The following is a 27512-nucleotide window of genomic DNA, read 5'->3' on the forward strand; positions in this document are numbered from 1 at the left end:
TTTTTTTTTATTTCTTTTTTTATAAGCAGCAAGTTGTATCCCGAGTAAGAGGTAAGGATATAAACCACATGAAAAATAAACACCAAATTCCCAGTGCTGAAATAACGTCTGAACACTGTACGCACATGTTCATTCACCGCTGGGAATTGGTTTGTGCTTTTTTTCCACTAGCGGGTGAAGAAATGATATTCCTGTGTGAATATGTGTTATATTCACTTGTGACAGGTGTTCTTAAATGTTATAGCAGTGGGGTTTAGCCATACAAAATCCATTCTGTGAAAATCTCACTTCTAATTGTATGTTTAAATATTAAATTGAATCATATGTTTTGTTCAAATTAGAATATTTACTTTTATTGGTTGTCGTTTCTGTTTAAGGTTAGTTTTTTTTAATAAACGTAAACATCTAATATTATAAAAGATGAATGCCCTCAGCATTTTGTGTTTATATTGGTAGGCTAATAACAGAATCTCATTTTAACTTTAGGTTTGTGTTGGTGTGTGAAAAAGTAGTTATTATAAATTAACTAATGTTTCAGAGTGTTTTTTCAGGTTGACCATATCTAGTCATTTTCTGAAAACACTGAGATTATTGTACAAGTGTCATATTCATATTCATCTAGATAAGTATGTCTCTTACACTTGGCTGTCATGAAATATAGGAATCAAATCTGGCACTGATATAATCTGTTTCTGCATGTTTAGCTTGAATCAGGAAATTGTCATTTTTGTTGCTATTAATTACACTATGTTTGCAGAACTAAGACAGTCCTGTACGATTGAAATTAGTTGTTCCCTCAGGGAAAAGCACCACAAATTGAGCATGTACTTCTGAATTTTATTGAAGCAGTTAGGCTACGTCCTCCCTCGTGCACACTGACAGTGGAGGTAGCAGTGGTATATTGTTTGGAAATTCAGAGTTGAGTTCCTAGGGCATATTACACTCTTTGTTGACATCATTCCACAGTTTAGCTCATTCCTCCATTGAAAAGCATCGCTGAAAAATAGAGCACCTTGGAGCAGTGGAACAAGAGCATTGGTCTCGACGCTCAATGCCAAGCTTCAGAAGTGGAACTAGTGTGTACCCTGGAGTAATGAAGCAGTTACTTTGAGTCTGAGTGGTGTTTGTGATATACAAGTTGTCATTCAACATCTCTGCTTAACTTGCTTATTCATTTGTGGCTCAGTACAATCAAATTCTCACAGGCATGTTATAAAAAAAAAGTCTTCCCAGAAGAGTAGAGGCATTTACTGCAGAATACATTCACTGGTAATGCCCTTGATTTCAGGAGAAATCATGATGAGCAGGTGTCTACAGATGTTTAGGTGTGTGGTGATGATTGCTGAATGTCACACTCTCATTAGGTGCTTCCCTGTGGTGGTGTGTTTAGATAAAATGAAATTGCATCATACCGTGAAATACACCATGGACATTGAGAAATTCTAGAGAGCTGAAATTGTTCCTTTAGTATAAAGCAGAAGAAGAATGAGATGTTTGATGTATGCTTTGGATTGCCTTTTTAACTCAGTCATGGTCCGTTAATGAGTTTGAGTTCACTGGAGCACAAAGCAGTCTTATCAAATGCACATTTGCACCAACATCTAGTGCATGTAGTGCAATTAGGCAAAGCTAAATGGAAGCATCCTAATTAGAGTGAGCTTGCATGAGAGAGCATTCATAAGGGGATTCAGTTCAACAGTTTAACCTCTTCTTTTCCAGATCAAAATGAACAGAGGACAGGAATTTAACTACACCTTTGTGGAGAACGAGAACTGGACTTTGCCCAACGTGTCCAGGGAATATGTCATACCTCGGAGCAACATCACATACGTTGGATTTTACCTGCATCAGCCCTCTGTAGCTGCTATCTTCATAGTGTCTTACCTCCTCATATTCTTGGTCTGTATGGTGGGTAATGGAGTTGTGTGCTTCATTGTGTTACGGAGCAAGAACATGCGCACGGTCACCAACCTCTTTATCCTCAACCTCGCTGTCAGTGACCTCCTGGTGGGGATTTTTTGTATGCCCACCACTCTTCTTGATAACATTATTACAGGTCAGTGCAATGCTGTGCTTTTTAATGAAGAGTATATATACAGACCTGGCATTTTTGTAGATGCTCATATCCAGATCAACTAAAGCTAATCAATCTGTACCATGCCTGGGCACATTTGACCCTCAAAGTGGTTTGACTATTGTGAGTGCTCTGTACTGGATCATGATTTGGTGTTATTTCTAACTGTGCTGCAATACTCACACATTGAAGAAAAGGCGTCACTCTGTTCTACTGCTGAGGGACAGTGTTTGCCTCAGTAAAATCTACAATGTGAACCATTACATCTGGGTCCAATCCGCTACTCAGTATTGCCAGCTTAGGGCATTTAGTGACTTTTCAGATCCTCTAGCAAGTCGTGTAAAACAAAGACTAGCACCAAATCTAGCAACTATTTATACAAACTGTAGCTACTTCTCATAGGTGTGAATTGCCGGTAGCACAACTTTCCAGAACCCCGAGACTGGCCGTGAGCAATAGACACAGCTCTCGTTCTCTCCGCAGCTTCTCTGCTCCCAGAGACAAAGCCACACTGTCAGTCAACACAGCACCTCAGAATGAGCTCAGGTTGCTTATTTTTATGTTTAATTCATAACCTCTCCCCCTGAACACCTGAACAGAGATCAAATAATTGATTGAGATATTACACATTTTTCAAACAGGAAACCTGTCTTTTGAATGCATGACATCAGACAAAAGGCGTGAATGGACCCGGAAAATGTAAAATGCCATTAGTGGCATCACACTTAAGCAGATGCAAATGCAAAATAAAAAGCCACAGCCGGATGACATAAACATACCTGAACATTAAATGCAGTGAGAGTGCAAGCCAGTGGTGGAGTGTGAAAGGGGGACAACCATGCTCCAACACATAACAATTCAATCGGACCAAGTGTGATTACACACACACACAGTTTTAAACAACATACAGAAGTAAACAAATTCAGTGTTAGAATCATGGCCCAAGGGTTCGTATTAGTGTGGCATGGTGTTCTTGCCCAAACTTGGATTCGACTGTTAATGTACAGTGAGTAGAACAGGGATGTTGCCTGCTATGTCCTAAATTCGTTTGAAATATTTAAGAACACAACTGCCTCCCAAAAACATGTAAAGTATAATAGCACACACTGGGATTTTACTAAACCAGGATTTGGAAAATGTTGAAATTTACTGTGATTTTTATTTTTTGCAGCTAATGTGAACACAGCAATGGGTTTTATGGAATGGAGAATTTTGTTTTTAAATGCAGTTTTTGTCAGCAAATGTCCAGCTACTACAATATGCAGTTATCCTAATTTCTTTTCCAGGTGTATTTTAGTCAAACTGGAAATTCTGTGGTCTAACTAGTCAGCCACACTAAAAATGTTTTTCAGTAGCCGGGAATTAAAAACCCCTTTCAGTACAACACATCTAAATTTCTCATTAAAGGTGATGTTCACGGTTTCACCATTCGGGAGAGCGCTAACTGCATAAAAGTAAACAAAGATGGAAAGTGCTACAAAACTAAACATCTCTAGTTACAAATGAGTTTCAGTGGTAAATCAAACAGTGAATAAAAAACAAAGTTAAACTTGAGCCACATACAAACAATGGAAATTTTTCACCTCAAAATTGAGATGGAGCCATTTCCCAATGTTGTCTGGTTTTCCATTTCTTTAGAAAAATGGAAACGAGCAATTTCCCAGTTTTGGATGATGCTGAACTTTGTCATGCTGTCCAATGCTTCACTGCACAGTGGGAGCTGGCAAAGTAGCTTAAATGTATTTACTAATAAGGAGTCAGCTCCTAAAGAACCAATTCTTCGAGCATCGAGGGGTCAGGAACTCTTGGCCAATGATTCAGTGAGTCAGAACACTTAGAGATGACTCAGTTTCAGTCTGTGCAGGGCACTTATAACCTATAACCTATAAAAAAATATTTCTGAGTGAATAAAGTATTACTAAAATCTGACCCTCCGAATGAAAACATTGGATTAACCTTTTTGGATTAGTTTTTTCTCATTTTGTCTGTTTAATTCCAGCTCTGGTGCTGTCCTCTTTAAAACACAGCAGCTCTGTGAACAGAGGAAGCGAAGTGAATGCGACATGAGCACAGCCATAGAAATGTCTGTGAACCTCTCTTTATATCATTTGAAACTGGGAAATGAGTAATTCTCTGGAAAAGGGTCATCATTTTATTGCAGGATTAGAAACAGAATACCAAATACTGAAATGTACATGGACTACTTTAATATCAATATTTTGTATTATACAAGGCACCCTTTGCCACTGTATGTTTGGGAATGTACTTCAGAAGAGTACTGGAATCTTGGTTCAGATATTCTTTTAAGAGAATGAAAATGAGAGGGGCTTGGATAAAAAATCTTGCAGATTTACATGGTTTAGTTTATTAAAGTGCCCATGTCATTGCCAATTCTTGTCTTATACAGGAGCAGTTAGTCTGTCAGAGGGTGTTCCCAGGATGTGTCCTGTCTTGACTCAGCCACAGTTTCACACTTTTGAATATCCAGTCCACCTACTAATATCAACCTACTAATGGAGCACTGTGACAGCAGCACTGACTGTTGCACCACAGTGCCTCCCTGCAGAAGTGAGAGATGTTGTTTTATTTGAGCTCCAGGGGTGTTTGTGGTCAGTTGGGAGCTAATGAGTGTCAATGTGTATGAGTCATCATAGATAATTAAAGGCTAAGCACCACTTAATGGACCTCAATGAATATTTCACATTATTGTAGTTACTGACAGATATAAGTATGAATTAAAATGAAAATAGCAGCTTAATTTGCTTTAAAACTGACAATTTTATTAAATTGACGGAAAAACCCGAGCTCGCTACGGAATTTCTTGAACGCAACCATGACGTCACTGGTGGACAACAGCTGAACAACGCCGCGGTAAAACACAGTTATGACTGACTCTTATGACAGTACCTAGCTAGCTAAATAACCAACATTATTCATGACAATAGCCTAGCAATAAGCTAAACTCAAATTTAGAGGTACCGTTATTCTTGTAAATGTGATCGAAGTCGAACTCGAATTCATCCGACACTATAAACCTCCGTAATGCAGCTACGTAGCCGAGTATGATCTGAGCCACCGAGTTTAGCAAGTCAAGCTAACGTTAAATAACACCAACTAAAACAGGCGAAGTGAGTGTCCTTACCCTGTTTACCTCCATGTTACAGAGGCTCTTGAACACCTTTCGTTGGTGTCCTTACATGTCCATATTGTTGGAAAAGCGCCAGTGAAATGAGCTACAGTCCTACGGTCCTTTCCAAAGTGCCCGTTTAAAGTTGACAAATTTAGTCCATTTTCTGGATATTGTGGGATCTTTGGGCCATTTGTGCACAGATGTTCCACTGTACATTGAATTATTGCAGCCAAAAACAACACACCTTTTCCTCATTTTGCATTAAATTAAGTGCAGCTTCTAGAGTTGTTGTCCACCATCTACGTCACAGGCAAGGTCTTTTAAACCTTATTCCTTGAATTAGTAAGAAATAACATGTTTTCTGACTATCAATAAACACAAGTTAGGAACTCAAATTCCTCTGTATTTATTTGTTTGACACTTTCATAGAGCTGGTGCTTAGCCTTTAAACCATTTAGTGACTTTAGACTTGTACAAGTATAGAAAGACACTCCAATTACTTCAAATCATTTCTTTATAGTTCAACTCCAGCTTAATTTTTCATGATTGATAGGCTTAGCAGTCAAGTGTCTGCTTCAAGTTTGATTATAAACGTCTGCGTTCTTGTGTACTGTTCATTTGATAAAGTATTTTTTCTGCTGTTTTGTATTTTCCACGTGTCCAGGAGCAGTTAATTGGTTTGTGTGTGTGTGTGTGTGTGTGTGTGTGTGCGCACGTACTCTGGTGTTATGTCCTGATTTGACTTCAGCAATAAAAGACACACAAAAATGACTAATTACCTATAAAATAGACTTCCCTTGTAATCCCTCATGTCTGGAGTCAGCTTTTATTATTTTATTCAAAGATGCTGTTCGCCAGTAGAATTCGTTTGCATGTTCTGAGGACACAAAAGTGAGAAAGACACAAGATTTACACAAATTCTGTTCTGTTCAATAAAGGCTGTGTGTCCACAATAGGGAATTCTCCCCCACTCAACACACACACACACACACATCCCAGCTCCATATTGTGTGATAGCATCAGATGTTCTATCATAATATTGTTTTTAGAATGAGCTCATATGGCCAGGCAGAAGATGAGCCATATCTCATCTTACGCCCTTATTCCCACACTGCTATTCCCTTATGTAATTTTGCAGTCGCTGTGTTTCCCAATATTTGCCTATACAGTAGGCAATACAGTGTGACAGCTATAAAAGGTGGAAGGAAAATTTAATGACTTCTCACCACAGTTTGGCCAGCTGAGAATACTAATGCCGTCTTAATCAATGTAGCTCTGTTGAGAGCTTTGCTCTTCCAGAGATTCAGAGGAAATTCACATTAACACACGAAGAAAGCTAGTTTTCACAAAGTATGTGTTCCGTATAGATTTTCATCTATCACTCTCTGAGTTAAGATTTTACAAAGTCTCCATCGCATTGTTCCTGATATTGAATAGCAGATTCCTATGATTGCATTTTAACAGAAATAAGAAAAATGATTATCACTGTATAAAGACTGATTCTGGCAAAGAAACCTGGAGTGAAACGTTTCATGATTTTGTTAGTGGTGTAAAAAATGCACAGCAATATCTCAATGTAAATTGCATCATGGAGATATGGAGATGTAATAAATGCATCATGGAGACTGGTTTCATAATTTGGGCAACTAGTTTATTTTTGGCCACCTATACACCAGTTTTTCTGTATTTTTCTAACTGTTCTCAGTTAACTGAAAAAGTACTCATTTATTCTGAATTGGAGACTGGCCCTCTGGACTGAGCTTGACAGGACTTAATAATGATGTAAAATTTGGGCCATGTTTAGGCCAGTTGGTCACATGCATAGTGTTTCTCAATTCCTAGTGAGCTGCCTTGCTTCCAGTAACCTTAGGCTGCTATTCAGCCTGCTAAGAGAGACTACTGAGATGCAATGACAGTGATGATGCCACTGCTCTTTCCCCCCACTGTTTGTGACTGGTGTTTACTCCCTTCAGCTCTCATAGCCACCTGAGATTTTAGTGTCATAGATTCTGCTCCTTTTTTTTTTAATGATTTTTATTGCAAGATTTCTTGCTGTTCTTAGTCAGTGCTGCTCTCTGGTAAAGTTTCCTCTAAATAACTATAACAACTTCAGAAAAGATGAGCAACCTGCTACCTCGCCATTTGAGAAAGCAGTATTCATTCATTCATTGTCTATGATCACTTATACAGTTCAGAGTCGCGGTTGGTCCAAAGCATACCCGCAATCACTGGGCGCAAGGCGGGAACACATCCTAGAGGGGGCTCCCTTAAAATTACATAGCTAAAATCCACCTTAATAGCAGCTTGTTTATGGTATCTAAAAATAATGACAGCCTACTTGTTTCAGAGAATGCACATCATGACATAATATGCTGTCTATAGGGAGATCTCACTAGGTTTTGTGACAGTCCCATTGTTTCTATTTGAAGCACAATGCCGACAGCTGTAGTTGATGCTGTCAGCGTTAACTGTGATTGCCTGATTCCACATCTGAGTCATAGAAAATGAGCAAAGATGAAACCACAGCATTGGGCGACGATATACCTGAACAGAACCTGGTTTGATTGATGGGCTTAATCTTGAGCGTTACCTTCTGAGCTCAGAAAGTGCAGACCAGCCCTATAGGATGAATGTGTCTGTTCTAAGTGCCGTAAGTTGGCCATTAATCTTTTTTCAACACAGGAAGAACATGGTTCAATACATGTTGAGTGTTTTCTGGGACAGAATGAAATGCTGAAAAACAGGAAGGGTTGTGAGGCAGTAATAACAAGGAACAGAAGAATGAAGTTACAATGAGTCTACAACTATTGTGCATTGATCAGATTCTTAGAGAACTGGCGAGTCACTTGAAATTTAAAATTAAATATTAAATAAATCAACAATCTGTTTCTGTTTTGGACTGATTTGATTGGCTATTTTGGCACTTGTTTGGAGTTATTAATTTGTATTTATTTAAGTCTGTTCTAATTGAGGTATGGTCAATGTGGCATTTAATGTGGCATTAAAGCAACATTAGTTTTCCGTAAAACTACTGTTTCAAAATCATTTTGTTTCTTCACTGAGCTGTATCAGGGAGAATATAATCGCTGTGCTTAGCACTGCAGAAACTTCACTATGTAACTTTTGAGAGATGGATTGAAAAACTCTTTTCCCCCCCTTGATTTCAGGAGAGTTCTGTAAAAGTGATTAACACTCCACACCTGTAGGGGGAGCCCACAAGCAAGAATATAATATCTTACCTAGTGTTCCTTTAAGGTTAGAGGGGTAGGCTTGAGACTGGAATGTTGATTGTTCATTACCCAAGCCTGGCAGAAAAATTGCAGTGGAGGAACAGTGCTTTTTCCTCCCTCAATATTCATGTCTGAAGTACCAAGGCATTGCACCTGGTGCTGTTGAAGCTTTATTTACATGTCAGAAGCACAAAGTAAAGCTTTTCTAAGGTTTCATAGAACCAGTGTTTTCTCAAGACCTGTATTTGGGTCTTCAGGTCACTATCATAGTTACATGACTTAAATACAGGCCAATAGGTCCATAGGTATAACTCTATTATGACATTAACCATGACACTGCTGGAACCTTGTGTGTGAAATGTAAATTAATATAGAGCTGTTAGTGAGCAATGCAGGCAGACATTAAATATCTGCTTTGAAAACACTTCACACTCCTCCACAAAAAGCCATGTTATTTTATTTTTACCACTATAAGATGGTTTCGTAAATTAACTAAGAAGCTGTGCTACAGCATGCCATAAAAGAAAGTACACACATGCAAAAGGCAAATGAAATAATGGGTTTCCTCTGAGTGCTCCGGTTTCCTCCCACAGTCCAAAAACACACGTTAGTAGGTGGATTGGCGACTCTAAAGTGTCCGTGTCCGTGTTTGTGAGTGAATGTGTGTGTGTCTGTGTTGCCCTGTGAAAGACTGGCGCCCCCTCCAGGGTGTATTCCTGCCTTGCGCCCAATGATTCCAGGTAGGCTCTGGACCCACCGTGACCCTGAATTGGATAAGCGGTTACAGATAATGAATGAATGAATTTGCCAGCAAGACACAAACACATTTTTCAAGCCTTTTTTCAGTGCAGCAAACCAGTTGTCTCTGCTTCTCAGGCTGTGTTTCTGTGTCACACATCAAAATAACTAGAATACAGAAAGAACATGAAAAAAGCAATTATGAAAACAATTCTACTTTTCTGTGGATCAGGAATTAAAAAATTATATCAACACACCTAGCACCTCACCTGCAGGAATAAAATTGTCAGAGCATTAATTAATTGTTAATTGTTTTGCTTTCTTTGGTTAAATAACCGGCTTTGAATTGTACTTTGTTACTCTTGCACTTACTGAAAAAGAATTCACTCCACTTGTTCTCTTTATTTAATTGTCTGGTTTTATCTGCTGTGTGCTGCTAGTAATGATTAGCACACAGCACAATGGGTGATTCCATCAAGGAACCATGAATACCAAATTAATACTATTGAAAGTTCCCCTCCAGTTGTCCGTAAAACCTTAAATACTCATCTCTGCTCATCCAAGTCACATGTTTAGAGATTGTTGCCAAAATAAAGTCCCCTAATCCAGTTCAGGGTCTCATTCGGATCCCATTCGGAATCACTGGGCGCAAGGCAGGAACACACCACAGAGGGGGCACCAATCTGAACAGAGACTTATTTAAAGGTGTAATCTGTGACCAGAATAGGTTCTAACAAATTTTATAATACAGCTGTTCGGTTGAAATACTGTAGAAAATAAAAATCTTGTTCTTAATTCTCCATATTCCTTACTAAGAAAAAGATACAGTAAAAATATTTTATTTAAAGAAAAGATTTTCACACAAGTTATAGGCAAAACACAATTTTAATTTAAAAAATGAATTGTTTAAAAATACATTTCTGAGGATGTTTCCTCACCATTTGTTGCTCTTCATTCTGTTTATGCTTATGTGTTTACGAAGCTCTATGTCTTTAGACAATAGAGAGCACTTCAAATGTTGAAAAGCCTGAACATAGTTGTTTTGGATTTCTTTTGTTTGAAATGTGGGAGATGGCTAGGGCTAACTGCATGAACGTAAACGCGGTCTGAAACTAAACAAACAGAGTTACAAAATGAGTTTTATGTGCAAATACAAATAATGAATATGAACTGATATATAAATTAAACTTCAGCCACGTACAAACTTTTTTTACCTCAGACATACCATTCAACCTTAAAAGATGCAAAGCTTCTGAACATAAACAAAGCAGTGAGAACAGCATTTCCCCACAATTGTAGACGCTCCCTTTATGATAAATGCTATTTGTCCTTAAAGCTGGAGTATTTCATTCTGTAGAAAGCAATGTAAGCTAGTTTGTAAATATATCTAACCAAAAAAAAGCCTTTACCAAAACCCACGTGAATGCATACTGTCTGACTACAGCTTGAGGAGCCCACAAAACTGAGAGTTAGAGCACTGGACTGTATCATTTTTAACATTTCTTTGCTTAGCAGTGTGAGCTGTTGTAGAGAGCAGTGGAAGATTTTTGCCATTCTTGTACATCTTGCCCACTACCTTTCAGCAATGTGTATATATAGAGCTGTGTAATGTACTCTGCATATTTTTAAATATGTTCATGTACAGCCTGCAGTGCCCTGGATTGTGGGCAGATCATGAGGTGGGCTGAAATACAGGCAGAGAGGCCAACCAGACCATTCATCTGATCTGACTGAAATGATTGTATGGAGCTTTTACAGTCCAGCAGTTGCCACCAATAATGATATGATTTCTTTTCACTTTCAGAACATTTGAATTATTAATTACTAATGGGATGTAAAAAAAAAAAACTGTAAATATGCTTCTAATATAATTTACCTACACCCGTTTAAGCTGCTTTTCCCCTCAAGCAATACCGTCTCCCATGTCATAAACAACACATGCCAGACCCTGCTGATTGAGGCAGATGAGGGTGAACCACTGTGCACAGTGCTGAAGCAAATCTCCGCACAACTGCATCCCAGAGCTCTGATCCACTTGCATTTAAATAGCTCTTCAGCTAATTTTCTGTTGAAAGATTAAGAGCAAAAGCAGTGAGGCTGTGACTTGCTTGGTATTCATTGCCGTTAACCTGTTTAATCAAAATTAATTTTCTCACCAGTGCTATTCTGACCTTGCACCAGTGAAAAATGAGCATCATGCTGCTGGTTCGTACATTCATAGACAGATAACACTGGTCTTCCTCTTATCCCCAACTTGTACTATTAAGATAATATGCAAATAGACTCTACGACCAAAAGATAGCATATGTTCCAGTCACAGTTGAATGGACTAAAATAAAGATTATTACTGAGGGATGTGTATTACCTCAATTAAAATTCAGAAGGCATTTTCTGGCTTTTCCTCCATGGCAGATGTATTTAGCCTCACTGCTCCCAAAGGCATTTAAGACCCCCCATCTACAAAACCAAAATGGTTTTATTTTTGACATTCCACCTACCTTTGAACACCCCTGAACTTTGGTTTCATGAACTAAAATAAGTTTTTAATTAAAAAATATTCACTGTGCCTTAAATTACAGTCAGATTTCAAGGCTCAATGGACAGAAGCTAAAAGCTTTACTTCATTTAAAACCTTGATTCATTGTGGGGGATTTCTTTCTTTTGTAAAATGACTAATGAATAATGTTCAAATCTTGATGATATCTTTAATGATTACTGATATTTATAATTATTCTCTTTCTCAGGCTTTGAGAAGTTCCTGAACTGTTTTGATGTTATTGTACCATTTTAATGTGTGCCATACATTTTGTTCTTTACCATGTTTTCAGTGTGAATTTTTTCTTTCTTTTTACAGGCTGGCCGTTTGGAAGTATGGTGTGCAAGATGAGTGGTATGGTGCAGGGCATTTCCGTCTCAGCCTCTGTGTTTACTCTGGTTGCTATTGCAGTCGACAGGTAATGGATTTTTTTTTTTCTAAAGCAGCTTAATTGGACTTTGCAATAAATGTGGCTCATAAAAGTACTTCTTTCAGCTTTAAAACTTTTAATAAGTAAATCTCATGTGCCCAAATCCGATTGTGGTGCAAAGAGTACAGTTCCAATTCAAATGACTGTGTTCTCTTACAAAAAGTAATGGGAAAAATAGCACTGACAAACTTTGTCATAGAAAATTGCACAAAAAGGATCTGGGAATCCAGCCCAAGCTGTCAACACTGAGCAGGCTTTTGGCGCACTCTGAACATGACAGCGATGAGCGGTGTACAAGAGCACAGAAAACATCATCTGATAACCATCGTTTTAAAATGAACTTTTTGTTTACCTCCTGTCAGTGAATGGGGAGTGATTTACGCTGCTCAAAACTGCTTTGTATTCAAACATTCACAAAAATGTCTGCTTTAAAAAGAGGTGCAGTTGGTGTCTAACATTTTTCTACACCACCACGGGAAGCAGTATTTTACAAATTGATTACAATTTATTCTCAGTAATTGATAGAACTGAGAGTATGTTCCCTAGCCAGCATGGAAAATTATTTGGATTCTCCTAAAGTTAAGACATATTGTCACCTCACAATAGATAATAATCCGTTAAGGAATGAAGCATTATTTCTGCAGTCTAATTTTGATATACAGGGTGGGCAACTTATATGGATACACCTTAATAAAATGGGAATGGTTGGTGATATTAACTTCCTGTTTGTGGCACATTAGTATATTGGAGGGAGGAAACTTTTCAAGATGGGTGGTGACCATGGAGGCCATTTTGAAGTCAGCAATTTTGGATCCAACTTTTGTTCTTTCAATTGGAAGAGGGTCATGTGACACTTCAAACTTGTTGGAAATTTCACAAGAAAAAGAATGGTGTGGTTTTAACATAACGTTATTCTTTCATGAGTTATTTACAAGGCTTCCAGTATCTGTAGTTTCAGGTGCTGCACATCTTGATGGTATGGTGTGGTATATGCTGTACAAAGATAGTGGGGCCATTCAATGAAAACCTCAAGGCCTCTGGATATGCGAAATTGCTACATGATGATGTGTTTTCCTCTTTATGCACTGAAGCTCGCACATTTTTCCAGCAAGATGAAGAGTGTTAGAAGAAGGTTGCTTTGACAATCCAACACAATGGGCAGCACTTTGAACATGTTTAATAAGTGGTCAGAAACTTGTAAATAACTCGTAAAAGAATGCAGTTAAAACCAAACACATCATGGTTTTTCCCAATAAGTTTGAAGTGTCACATGACCCTCTTACCATTGAAAAAACAAAAGTTGGATCCAAAATGGCTGACTTCAAAATGGCCACCATGGTCACCACCCATCTTGAAAAGTTTCCTCCCTCCCATATACTAATGTGCCACAAACAGGAAATTAATATTACCAGCCATTCCCATTTTATAAAGGTGTATCAATATAAATGGCCAACCCTGTACATACATTATACATACATAAATAACAAGGAAAGAAACTATATAAAAAAAAAACAAAAAAAAAACACCTAGGTGACCTAGAGCATTTTATGAAGAGATAATCTGTCTCTAACCCTGAAAAACTTAAATCCAATTTTAGAAAATGTTTATATTTCTTATGAAAACATCCCTTTACTGATGTGGATATATTGTTTTGGTGATTGAAATAGTTTTATCAGTATTAAAACCAAGCGAATCCACCAGTTAGACACGGCGCAAATCAGAGGAGGCGTGTCTCAAGCTTATACATAGGCTCGTAACCCTAACCCTAACCCGGTGCGTTCTTCCACCACAGAGGGTTACATAGCAAATGCATCTGATATATTCAAATACCTCTCTCTGTGTCTTGTTTATGATTATAGGCTAATCCTGTTTTTGTGGGTAGAAGTATAAATATGTGTCTTATAATTAACTTTTCAGTGCACACTTAATGGCTTCTGAGTTTGAAGAAGGCATCAAGCATAGAACCTAGTAGACACAGTGCTTCCTTTAGGAATTATTTTTAGCAGGAGAGAGTGAAAAGACAGGGAGAGCTAATAAACACCATGTTTATTTTTACACTACTTGCATAAATTAAATGAAGCATTCAGTATCACTTACTTTGCAACACTTTACTACCATTCATAAACTGGCTAAGAGATATGAGCTTTACAGGTCTGTGAAACTTCGTATAAGTTTAGTAAAAGACTGGCTTCCTTCCTCTGTGTACATTTCCTGTCACGTGATCTGCTGTGGCTGTGGTCTTGATATGGTTGTATTTTAATGTAGAACATTTGAAACGCTGCATGGCTCCTTGTGGCGCACTAAGGAACTTAACAGAGCTCAGAATCAGGCAGCCCCTGCATGTGTTGAGGTGCTGTGCAGCAGTGTGGTGTTCTCAGTTGGTGTGCACAGGCTTTACGTCATTTTGTGAATGTGTTTTTGTGAATTTTCAACTGTAAAACCAAATTTAATGTTTGCTCCTTTAATCTAATTTCTCTCTTCTCCCCTCTCCTGTATCTGTGGTTTCAAATTAAAAGCCCTCTGCAGATTTTTTTAATTGGGACTTCATGACATTTCATAAATCTTGGAAGCAGGGGCGGAGCAGTTTTGCAGTAGTGGGCATAAAATGAATGAATATAGCAGACACTCAGGGGTGGAAGTCAGATTTCAAGAGAGCTCATTTTTGCCTGTGCTAATGCCAGTCCATTTCTTTGTTCAATCATATATAGGTTATTTTTAGTATTGAGCATACCATAGAGAAATAACAGGAATCGTCTAGACGTGGAGTGTCCAGGCAGAACTGCAGATCAGTGTGAACTTTACAGAAGGGTGTGCAGATATTTCTCACAAGATCCTGAACATTAGCAGACTTTTAGAGGCAGTAAGGAAATGACTTGTATATCACAAGAAAGCGAAAACATTTTAGATAATAGATTACTTGTGAACTGTTATATAGGTTGTTTTTCATTTGTTGTGTTGTTGTGTCAAGCCTCATTGTTTCTAGTATAATGTCCTCCTTTTGGAGTCTGGCGTCCTCCATTTTGGGTTAATGAAAGTGACCACCCTAGCCGGTCAGTGCTTTCAGGGCGTTGATTAGATATGAACCTAAATCAGTTATGTTTACATATTGTTTCTGTCCAAAGAAAAACACGTATCCCCAAATAGTAAGTTTAAAGGTGAACAGAAAAATCCTTTTATTGTTTTATTTCAAGTAATTATGGAGCATTTCTATTTTCTTTGGACAGCGGTGATATTTAATGCTCCTGTCACAGGAAATGAGCAAATGTTTCATACTTTGAACTATAGATTCAAATAATGTAAACACCAGCTGTCTTCTGACTGGGCAGAAGCAGTGCGTTGGCTGAAGTAATTTGCATGCAGTTAAACTCCACTCATTAATTGATGAACAGCTTTCGCCAAAACTCTAACACCCACCATCCCATCATGCACTCTTTCCTATGATGGATGCAACACTTCCCACAGAATGTTGAAGCATTGCTAGACTGGTTTATAAGTTTTAACATGAGAGTCAGCAAGTATATGTCTTCCAACATGCTTCCTGAATGAAGAGTATCATTAAGGTGTTTGATCCCCTTTTGTTGACAAAAAGGGCCACAAGACCATATAAAATGACAAAGAACTGATAGTTTCCACCGCATTTGGTAAAAATGACCTCCTGTAAATATTCCTGGTGGCTCTGGGCATCCAATACTGTCTGCCTGATGAAAGCTGCAATGCCTTTTTTAAATACACATATATTTATCATAAACCTCCATTTTGCCACCCAATTTTACTATTCTGATAAGCTTTCCTTCACATTTGCAGCTTAAAATCCCAAATGGAACTGTCACAATACACTTAACCTAACCCAAGCTCTACACTATCATTACAGATCTCCATTCAAGCTAACTATATTTTATGCATCCTCAAAAGTAACCGCATTATGGTAATAGTGTGCTGCTGAACTGCCAACCAGCAAGCAACTTTTGTTTTCCCTTTTTTTGCATGGTCTTTGTTTTACACTTTAGTGTCAGTGTATCATCATCATCATCATCATCATCTTTTTCGCTTAATTCATTTCAGGTTCGTGGTGAGTGAGATTAAAGATTTTTTTCCACCAAATTTTGGCATCTGAACTGCTGCGACTGAACTGCTGCCACCAGCACAGAGTAATGGAGCAGCCTCTAAATGAACATTTCAGGCCGGTTCCATGTGACAGTTAAGAGTGTGCACCAGAATCAGGATAAATTAAGTAATTTGGGGCAGTAATAGCGCATATTGAAGTGTTGAGACCAGTTACAATTCTTTCACAGCGACAGACCTATTCAACAGTAGCCTTGAATAATAAAGCTTTCAGCACTGGTTTGGATTGTAAGTTTAAATTTTGGTTGTCACTTAAAACCAAACAGTCCATACGGACTTTGTACATTATCAATTTTGCATTATGTACAGTAAATATGATGTGGTAAAGCTAAGCATTTTATCACAAATCCCACAAATTACAAATACTAATCCCAGCAGTCTGGGAGTGTGGACAAAATCCATTTTATATCTTAGTACCAGGTTTTGAGAACTGTATTAGCCAGTCTTTTATAGAATACGTCAGAGGTTTGGTCCACCCTATGTTTTGCCCCCACTGCCACCGTTGGTGCTACTTTAGAAATAGAAATAAACATCATGCAGTCATTTCCAGATGTAGAGATATTGGCACAGCTTTGTTGTGGGATTTGTTCTGTGTTTATCAGATATTACTGTGGAGGAGTTGACAGTGGAATAATGCATGCCTGGGCAGTGGTCAGTGAGCTGTGAGCATCAGAGTGAGGACAGAATGTAGGCAAAAGTGTTACATCTGTGCACAAGATTAGTAGCTGTTAAAGCCCTTATATAGATTATGCAACATGTGAGCATTTAAGATTTTAAAACATGATTTTATACCCTCTCCAAATATCTATTTGGGCATTTTCAGAGGTCATTTGAATATACATAAGCTGTATATATTACATACATAAATTGCACTGTAAATAATAATGTAGGAATGTACTGTGCACATATCTGTAGACCAGTGTATGTTGTGTAATCAAAGGGAACAGGCATAATAATAAAAATATTACTAAAAGGAAATACAGGCTATATTATATTTTTATTACCCCTGGTGCTGCAGCATTGTTTTGTTCTCTTTGTCTGAGCTAAGTCCCTCTGAGTTTGTCTAAGAGTCTATTTGTGTGTGTGTGTGTGTGTGGATACACTGGAGAAAAGATTATGACAACAGCCCTCTCTAGACGGTGGATATGACTGGATTGACCAATCTCTAGACCACCACTGCGGTGCTGAGCATGTGTAATATAAAACAACAGTAGCCAAAGAAGACTTTGTTGTTGTCTGCAGCTTTTCTGTCGCAGGGCTTTCCTCTGCTGACTCCAGTGTGGAAAGTCTGACCTCCAGGCCAGGCCCACTCCACTGTTATGTCACTATCACTGTCTCTATCTCTGGGAGCAGCAATCAAAAGAAGGCTCTTAGTGTCTGTGTGAGTTACTGTTTCAGTGCGGTTGTCCTGGTTTGTTGCACCATGCTGTCAGTCAGGAAAGCTGATATTCATCTCTAATCATGCCTTTCCAGAAAGACGGGTGTTGCATTATGTAGTATTTGTACAAATAAAAAATAGTTTTTTGTAACTGAAAATACAGATATTCAGCAACATTCATTCATTCATAATCTCTAACAGCTTATCCAGTTTAGGGTCGCAGTGGGTCCAGAGCCTACCTGGAATCATTGGGCACAAGGAGGGAATACACCCTGGAGGGGGCGCCAGTCCTTCACAGGGCAACACAGACACACACACATGTTCACTCACACCTACGGACACATTTGAGTCGCCAATCCACCTACCAACGTGTGTTTTTGGACTGTGAGAAGAAACCGGAGCACCCGGAGGAAACCCACACAGACACAGGTAGAACACACCACACAGACAGTCCCTCGGAGGAAACCCACGCAGACACAGAGAGAACACACCAGACTCCTCACAGACAGTCACCCGGAGCGGGAAACGAACCCAGAACCTCCAGGTCCCTGGAGCTGTGTGACTGCGACACTACCTGCTGCGCCACCGTGCCGCCCTATTCAGCAACAGCAATAACTTAAAAATAATGTATAAATATGCAAAGTTCACAGTTGCTAACATCGAAATCACCATCTTTATATCATTCAAATTCATCCACATAATTTTGGATAAAATATATAAAATGCGTTTCTCTTAATGGAACTCAAAATGAATGATGCATTAAACTTTATTATTTATATATTATATAAATTCTTGTCACTTTCCATTTTCAAACTATTTTTAGGTCATTTTTAGTTGAACCAAATGACAAAACTGTCATTTTAATACTATGCAACTGTTACCATTAAATGACAAAAGAGTGAGAATGTTTTAGTTTGTTTAAACATGTCATAAATCATATTAGTAACCAATATAAAGTAATCACAAGATTAAATCCCAAAATCTTAAACCCTTCTTATCTTCCTTTAAAAATATTCATGTATCCTAGTAAAGCTTTCAATTGTCTTAAAAAATCAGTGCCTCGAATTGTGCTCTTGATCGAGGCGTTTACATGATTAAACTGTGTTTTCTTTAAATTTGTCACTGAATCAATCAAAACTGAGCTTATCTGCTTCACAAAGATCCATTATACTAACTCAGATTTTAAATGTGGCTGCAAGTAGTTTAGGTTAGTTTCCACCCCAGGCAACACAAACAATGACCATTTGGTAAATTGCCTGTCAACAAGCACAGTAAATTAGGGTTCAGGGTTGCTGTCAGTAGGCTTGTCCTTAACCATACGTCATATCGATCTAAACCATATTACTATTTGAGTGAGTGCCAATTATCCACCAGTGCACCAATCATTTGGCTCCTCCATTTTCAGACTTGGGCATCCTAAAAGTCCACACAGCCTGTTTTCACTGTATAATACCCAAAACTTCAGCTGCTTGAAAGTTTACCCACGTGTTGACACGGTTGACATACTGCAAACACCAACAGTTTATATAATGGAAAACATCCGCAGAAAACCATACGCATAGAATAAGATGCTCTGGATCCTTAGACAGTATGAGTCTAGCATCACCTTTGCCTAATGCCATAAGTCTGCCAGAGGAGTACAAAGCCCCTCAGCTAGGCCTGTGCAGAAATGGAACTGTGTTCTCTGGAGTGATGGACTTTCATCCAATACCTTCTTGATACTTTGGAGAGATTTTTGTGATCTTGAAGTAATGAAAAATCACAGCCTGAGCTCTCATATTCTTGTGCCTAAAAGACATCAAATCCTCACAGCAACCTTCTATTATCTAAGCTAAACCTTCCTTGAAGAGTTTTTTACTGCAGCAGGTGGGGGCATACTTCCTATTAACAGCATTCATTTCAGAAAACAAAGAGCACTGAGCAGGTGTTCACAACGTTTTCCCCATACAGTGTATTTTCTGTTTGTTTCTACCCTGGGCAACACAAACCATGACCATTTAGTAATTGGCTGTCAGCAAGCACAGTGAATCAGTGTTGCTGTCAGTAGGCGTGTCCTTAACAATACATTATATTGATCCAAAATATATTAATAGTCAAGCGACTGTCAATTATCCACCGGGGTGCAAGAAATATGGCTCCTTCACTTTCAGAAAGACTCCTCAAACTCCAGCGTATTCATGCAGATATTTTTCACTGAATAACAATGATAATATATAGAAGTCACTGCACTGTTGTGCTGGGATATTGGACGAATGTATCATTATGGTATTTTCTGCATGTATTACTGTATTTTATTTTTACCAGATTTTGAACAAGTAAACGAACATCAGTCACACTTTAAACAAGTTAATCAACATTATACAACACTTTGTTCCAGCCTAGACATTTGATTGAACTAAAGACATGCCATGAGTGCTGATATAGAGTATATATATCTAACTCTACATATATCAACCCGCTTTAAAGGTGTTTTCCATTAACTCATTATTAAGCACTTTCACAGGAGAGAGGGATTTAAAGGGGGGCTCTGTTCTCCCTATTAAATGTCAGTGGAGCCTCACAGTTTGGAGCTGTAAAGTTAATGCATTCATTTTGATTTCCCCTCATGGCTATTTCTAGGTAATGTACTGTCTTATCTTCAGGTTGGCTAATACACTGCCAGGGAGGTTTTAAATCTGTCACGCCCTTGTCCTCTTGCGTCTGTTTTTCCTCTGTTTGTTATTGTCCATGTCTCCGCCTATGTCCTGCCTTTGTTCCACCTCCTCGTCAGTGTCCTCGTTGTCTCATTTGTAATCCTGCTTCCTCGTTGTCTGTTCCAGGTGTCCCTTGTCTGTGTTGTGTCTTCAAGTTCCTTTGTGTCACTTCCTGTTTGTTGGACCTTCCACCTTCGTTTTGTGCGCTCTGGTCTGTCTGTCTTGTCTGTTTCTCATGCCCTCCAAGTCAGTCTTTTTATCTTGCTTGTCTCATGTCTATGTCTTTAATCTGTTTATTTCTGTGTTCAGGTTTAGTCTGCTTTAGCTCTTTCTCTGTATTAGATCTCTGTTCAGTTCACTCTGTCTAGGTTTGTCTTCTATCTCTAAGTCTAGGTTTAGTCTGTTTAACCTCTCTCTGTTTAGGTCTCTGTTTAGCTCTATCTGTCTAGGTCTATCTGTCCAGTTCCCTATCAGTCCTGTTCCCCCTCTATCTGTCTAGGTTGTCCTGTCCAAGTCTCTGTGTCAGTCTTTCTTTAAGTATTTGTCTAGTTATCTTAGTCTGTCTGTGTATTGTTATCTTGTGTTGTAAATAAAATTAGTCACTGTTTTAGCAAGTGTGTCCACCTCCGTCAGTACCTGCGATCCTGACAATATCAGTTTAGACACAGATAATATATTATATAAGCTGATCAGTTCTTTTTCACAGCTGTATGAATAGAATAGGTGTGTTTTTTATTTGTTGGTTTGAGATAAATATGTGATTTTAATGTTTCTATGAAGTTTGCTAATAACACCTTCAGAAAGCAGTATTAGTTTAATATTTAACAACATCAAACATGTTTGTTAATAATGCCTTTAGGGGGTAGCACCGAGTGATGTTTTAAATGTACTAATACAAGATTCAGAGGATGCTGATGGGTGATATTTGTTTGAAGGTTGATAACAACCCCTTTAGAGCCTGGCTGTGAGCGATGGTTGTTTTGATGATAGTTCTTCAGTGAGATATTGAGAAGAATCAAGACTACTTCATTCAGACTTTAATAGAGGATCAAGTAGGGCTGCAGCTGAAGTTGCCATTGAGTGGAAATACCTGAAACATACAGGTGAAAATACAGGATTCATGCAATTGTGGAGTTCTTGAGTCAGTTTACTGCACAAGGTTGTTTTGTTTTGCTTTTGGTTTTTATCAGTGGAGTTCCCTGTCTTTGCATCTCTTGAGTGTTATATAGTCTCTCCAGATCTCAGACAAGCAGAATTAAGCCTGGGAATACAGGGGCTTCAGCCAGAGAAGAAAACACAAACAACGTCTGGATGTTCTTTTCATTTCCTTTGGTTCTGAACAGCTGCTTCAGGGTTCTCTGAGTGAGAACTTGGCTTCTTCCAAACACTGAATGGATTTCCCCCTTTCCCCGGAGCTCAGCAGATGGTGCAGAAGTTGACAGATGCCATCGTTTGAAAAAGTGTCCATGTTGTTGTAACACTCAGCTGGTTGAGAATCTCCTGCTTTAGTAGAGATCATGGAGCTAGAAGATAAATGGTGAATCCAGGGCTTTGCAATGGCTCCTGAGGCATTTCCTCTTGTATGAAGTTCATGTCCATGGCGTTAGACTCATTCATGGCTTTGCACAGCAAGTCTCTCTCTGGGAGGATTTATTTTCTACCATGTTGGCGCTTTTCCAGCACTGTACCATGCATTTTCACCCTTCAGCTTTCCTCTGAGCCATTTCAGCTTGGAGAAAATCTTATGTCTACTAAATTCTGCCAGAAAACAAAATTTTGTTTCATTTTTGCTGACATACTTCTCAGAGATTTAAGTCATGGGCTTGCAGTAAGATGGACATGTAAAGCTGAGGTCATGTCAGAAAAGGGGTGAAAGATTAAATGTTTTTTTTAAAACATTGAAATCGCAATTTGAAGTATTGTGCTCAGATATAATATTAAATGTTCTTGGTCAAAAACAGGTCTGGACCCTTAATCTATGGAAAATAATTGAGATTTAATTGGCTATCATAATTTTGGTGAGATTCAGTAGGCAAAAGGTGCCCTGCAGTTCTGTGCAAAAGGCACATGGAAATCATTAATTTCATATCCAGTTAAATCTGCCATTAGGTAGAAAAACTGTCCCTTAAGTAAACGCAAAAGCTGGAAACCAAGTCTAATATTAGAATTAATGGAAACAAATTTAAATAATGAGAAAACTTGCTTCCTTATAAACTGTGAAATGTCTGTAAGGCCGCTGAAACTCTCACCATTAGATACACTGAATATTATATTAAATAATGTTGATTTGCACCTTCAGCTGGACACAAAAATATCTCAGTCCATTTCTGCATGTCCTTCATAAGTAAAAGTAATATGCATTAGTCTCGTGTAGCATTGCTTGGTCTTTTGACAGTCATTTACCAGAACTACTGCTCTTTAAGCTTAAAGTCAGCTCTCCCAGGCTTTGATGCATGTGAAGGCTGCCATGGCATCTTTTGAAGTCCATGAAAACTAGGACTGAAAATACTGACCATACAACATTGTCAAGCACCTCAAAGTGAAAGGACTCAGCTTTATCACAGAGCCGTCTAGACTTGTGACTGGACACACTTGGAAGGCATAGAAAAGTGAGATCCCCCTATTGTTACTTTCTGAAGAATATTTCCCTACCTGAATTTCTTAGGTTTAAAATAAGTATTTCTGATGTTTGCATTCCTTGTACTATTTCCTGAGAATCTTTTATTCACAAGGCATTTCAAAGGCTTTTCACAAGGCTCTTAATTACCAAATAAATGTCAATGTTACAATGATATGCATATTTAATTAAAGGATATACCATCTTACTCAATAGTGTCCATGTGTGTGATTAAATGTATGAGTGTGTGATGCTCTGTGATAGACTGGTGCCCCTTCAGTTGGCTAGAACCTTGTGCTTTATGCAACCTAAATTCATGTACTTACAACTAATTATAAGCAACTATACAAGATCAAGCCAGGCATCATACATATTTTTAGTATAAAGTGAGCCATTAGACACGCTATGTGTGCGTTTATAAAGCAGTATTAATGTAGGATGATCACATTTTTATTAAATTTATCACCAAGATGTTTTTAAAAAACAAACAAAATACCACTATGGTGGATTCCAAGTTATTACCAGCTGTTCTAATTATAGCGACAGAAACATTATAGTGTCAGAATATCATTAAATCCAGGATAAGCAAGAGCCGTTGAGCTTACACCAGATCTGAAAGAGAGATACAAGTCATACGTAAAAGAAAAAAGAAAGAAAGAAATGGAGCATGCCTTCCTGTTCTTCGCTACTTTTAAAGGTCAGATGTCAGTGTATGAATAATATTCATATGTAAGGCAGCAAAGTGGGCTCATCGATATAAATACTTCAAAAGTGATAGATATAGCAGAACACATGATGGAAACCATCATGAATTCATTAACTGCACCATGGCAACATGAAATACAAAATAATCTCCAGAGATGAGCACTGAACATCACACAATGGCAGTTCCAGCTTGGAAATTTTGCAATACCAATGACCAATTTAAATATTCAGTCTTTAGTCCAGTGGACATTGTTCGAACACACATCATCACGTCAGATCTGGGAGGGCATACAACTGCCAGTGCTACAGGCCTGTGGATTTTCTCAGAGCAAATCTGGAAAGCATTGGATATTGGAGGATTGGAGATTTCGAATGGGCAGGAGAGATCGCTCTGGGTGGCTGTGAGAGTCTGTCTAGCCAACTGGGGGAATACAGCTGTCTAAATAGTGTTTTTAAAAAAATACAGCCAATACTGATATGATTCTAATATCAATATTTGTGAAATTTTGTTATTGCATGACTGCAGTTAAAACTAACACTGGCTCAACTGTGTTTAAGGCTGTGATTCCCAAAGTAGGAGGATATTGCAGAGGTAGCACAGCCAGTTAAACCAGTGAGGCATGTTTGAGCACTTCTAGCATTGTGTGACAGAGTGGGAGGTCTTAATTCACAAAAAGCTGTGCACGGCAGAAAAAGTTAGGGAACCACAGGGGTATCCGATCCCAAATGTCAACACATAACATTCTAGATAAAGTGCAGATTATCCTGATAATGGTGCGACAATGCAGTGAAAGTATAATGATGTTTGACAAGGTACTGTGTGCTAATGAATGGATGAGTGGTTGGAATGTGACTCTATTACTATTTATAGGTGCATATGCACACATGTACTTATTGTTGCATTAAATATTTGGTGTTCAAATAAGTTTTAAAGCATTTTTGTGTAATATATAATTGTAAATGAAAATTATAACATTCCCTTGCACTGTTGCCATTTAATGGTAACTGTTGTGTAGAATTAAAAATGACCATTGTTATTTTATTTTTAAAAATTAGCCTAAAAATGTATTAATATGATACATTCATGATCTCTATCAGCAAAATCTCTCTTTTAAATAATCAAAACCAAAACTCACATGTACTTTTGAATACAATATCCTCAAGATCAGAACAAATCAGTATTTTTCCAAAGACACTTTTTCCTTGATAGAATTCATAATTAATGCCGTGGCATATAATTCCTTCTCGCTTGCCATTTTCAAACAAATTAATAGTAGTTCATCCATCCATCCATCCATTATCTGTAACCGCTTATCCAATTTAGGGTCGCGGGGGGTCCAGAGCCTACCTGGAATCATTGGGCGCAAGGCGGGAATACACCCTGGAGGGGACGCCAGTCCTTCACAGGGCAACACAGACACACACACATTCACTCACACACTCACACCTACGGACACTTTTGAGTCGCCAATCAAACTGCCAACGTGTGTTTTTGGACTGTGGGAGGAATTAATAGTAGTTATATTTGTTAAATTAAATGGCAGTTGTCATTTTTAATACTACAAAACAGTTACCATAAAATAACAATAGCAGGAGGATATTTTAATTTTGAATTACAATTATACATTAAAAAAACACTTTAAAACATCAGTGAACCTAACACAAGATGTAATAGACTTTGTAGGACTTACCATCTGAACCTTGGACATTGACTAACCATCTGAACCTTAAGTATTAAAAGCCTTTTCATCTGGAGGCCTCCATTGCCAGTTTTTGAGAATTTGTGGAAGTTAATAAAACTTGCTTATTTAAGGCATAATATCCTTTAATGTTTTTGAAATGGTTTAATGTGAAGTGCTCTGTTCTAAAGATTTTTGAATCAGAATTGTTCACAGTGGTGGTGATAGGAACCAGTTTCTATAATTCACACAATTTTAAGTCACCCGTATGCAACCTACTGCCGCTTATGTTTTATAAACTGACAACAAAGTAAAATACATCAAAATGCACAAGACATCGAGTGCTCCTTTTCTGCACATACGAACACACCACATGCTCCTCTGGGGAGCTTTCCTCATCCAGGGCCTGAACGCCATGATACTAACTTTCTTACATGACACTCATTTTGGATAATTATTATGAAAATGTATATGATAATAAGCCAATTAGATGTGAAAAATATCCAAGCAAAATGTTTTAGGTTTTAGTTGTTTAAATTTGTGTTTTTTCAATTTCATATCTCACCTCCTCTACACAGTCCTCAGTACCTCTGATCTAAACTGAATTATTATAAAAATCTCTCGTTTCTTTTTTAAAAACCACATCTATCACAAGTGAACTGACTCTTTTTTTTCTTTTGCAGATTCAGATGCATTGTGTATCCCTTCAAGCAAAAACTGACAATATCAACAGCCACACTTATCATTGTAATCATCTGGGTCCTGGCAATATCAATCATGTGTCCCTCGGGAGTCATGCTTCAAGTCACCAAAGAGCAGAGCATCCGCGTGTTTCTTGGGGACGGCAACAGGACGAGTCCTTTCTACTGGTGTCGGGAGAACTGGCCTAACCAGGAGATGAGGAAAATTTACACAACTGTATTATTTGCCAACATATACCTGGCCCCTCTTTCCCTCATAGTGATCATGTACGCAAGGATTGGGATAACTCTGTTTAAAACTGCAGTGCCCACAGGAGGAAAACCTGGCCATGAGAACCGCCACACTGTATCCAAGAAGAAACAGAGGGTCATCAAGATGCTTCTCATCGTGGCCTTGCTCTTCATTTTATCCTGGTTGCCTTTGTGGACCCTAATGATGCTCACAGACTATGCTCGGCTCACAGAGCACCAGTACAGGCTTATTAACATCTATATCTATCCTTTTGCTCACTGGTTAGCCTTCTTCAACAGCAGTGTCAATCCTATAATTTACGGCTTCTTTAATGAGAACTTTCGCCGTGGATTCCAGGCTATTTTTAAGTTTAGGTTGTGTTGGGCAGGTGGCCACAGGCGGAAGACATACTCCCACAGAGTGCAGGGGAACGCTGTGTTACCTGCAAACCTTCAGCCCTCTACTGAGCCCATCTCCCTCAACAGTGTGGAAAACCACAGCTCCCGGAGGGTCAACCACGTCAATGAACAAGACTTGGTCATGGAGGACCTGGAGAAGGTGTCTGAAAGCAGCGTGGATGGAGCGTCTCTTTAAGAAGGGAAGGGTTAAGGAATAAAAGGCATTCCAGTTGCCAGATATTGGCAGCCAGTTTTCACTTCATATTGTTAAAAAGTGTAAAGTATCAGGTGTTTTAGCTGTACTTAGTGTTGTGCCTGTTTGAGATGTATTCCTGTTTGGAAGTTAGTGTGTTTATAATGAATGAATTCACTCCCTTGCAAGTGAGTTAGTGAACAATGTTGTCCATGTATTTGGGTCATGGTTAACTGCAGCAAAGGACAAACCATCAAACTGTGGTATAATCTTAGCCTTCCAGGTGCTGGAAAGTGTGAACACGCATCTCGGCTAGTCTTAAGTTTCAGGTGATAACTCACTACTTGCAAGAGGTATTCAGTTAAACCTTTTTTTTTAATGAAGCCGAGTACACCAGAACTGGTGTACGTTCCATAGTTTGATTTTCATTCATTGACATCTCATATAGATACGAATGTAATTTAAAATGTCTGGTAAAACTTTTATATAGGAGAGCATTTTAACACAATTATGATGCTCTTGTAAATCCTTAAAAACAATGGCTGGAGTTTACATAATTTATTACTACATTATTTGATTATTAAGTTATTAAGGTGAACCCAATCTAATCTTGCTTTTGACTCATTAAGGTCTTATAAGCGACATATTATAAATAC

At 38.3% G+C, this 27512-nt stretch overlaps 1 protein-coding gene across 1 annotated transcript; it reads left to right on the plus strand.

Moving 5' to 3' along the window:
• Window positions 1-27512, plus strand: LOC136676811 (neuropeptide FF receptor 2-like). The gene is made up of 4 exons (XM_066654043.1): window positions 1-51; window positions 1720-2056; window positions 12027-12126; window positions 26016-27512. The coding sequence occupies exons 2-4, from the start codon at window positions 1726-1728 to the stop codon at window positions 26857-26859; spliced, it is 1275 nt and encodes a 424-aa protein (XP_066510140.1). The 5' UTR covers window positions 1-51; window positions 1720-1725; the 3' UTR covers window positions 26860-27512.

The sequence above is a fragment of the Hoplias malabaricus genome, chromosome X2 (assembly GCF_029633855.1).
Source record: "Hoplias malabaricus isolate fHopMal1 chromosome X2, fHopMal1.hap1, whole genome shotgun sequence".
In the NCBI taxonomy this organism is placed as follows: domain Eukaryota; kingdom Metazoa; phylum Chordata; class Actinopteri; order Characiformes; family Erythrinidae; genus Hoplias; species Hoplias malabaricus.

Coding starts and splice junctions, on each gene's coding strand:
- LOC136676811 (XM_066654043.1), top strand. CDS start 1,726: ATGAACAGAGGACAGGAATTTAACTACACCTTTGTGGAGAACGAGAAC. Junction 2,057..12,026: donor TCTTGATAACATTATTACAG/GTCAGTGCAATG, acceptor TTCTTTTTACAG/GCTGGCCGTTTGGAAGTATG. Junction 12,127..26,015: donor GTTGCTATTGCAGTCGACAG/GTAATGGATTTT, acceptor TTTCTTTTGCAG/ATTCAGATGCATTGTGTATC.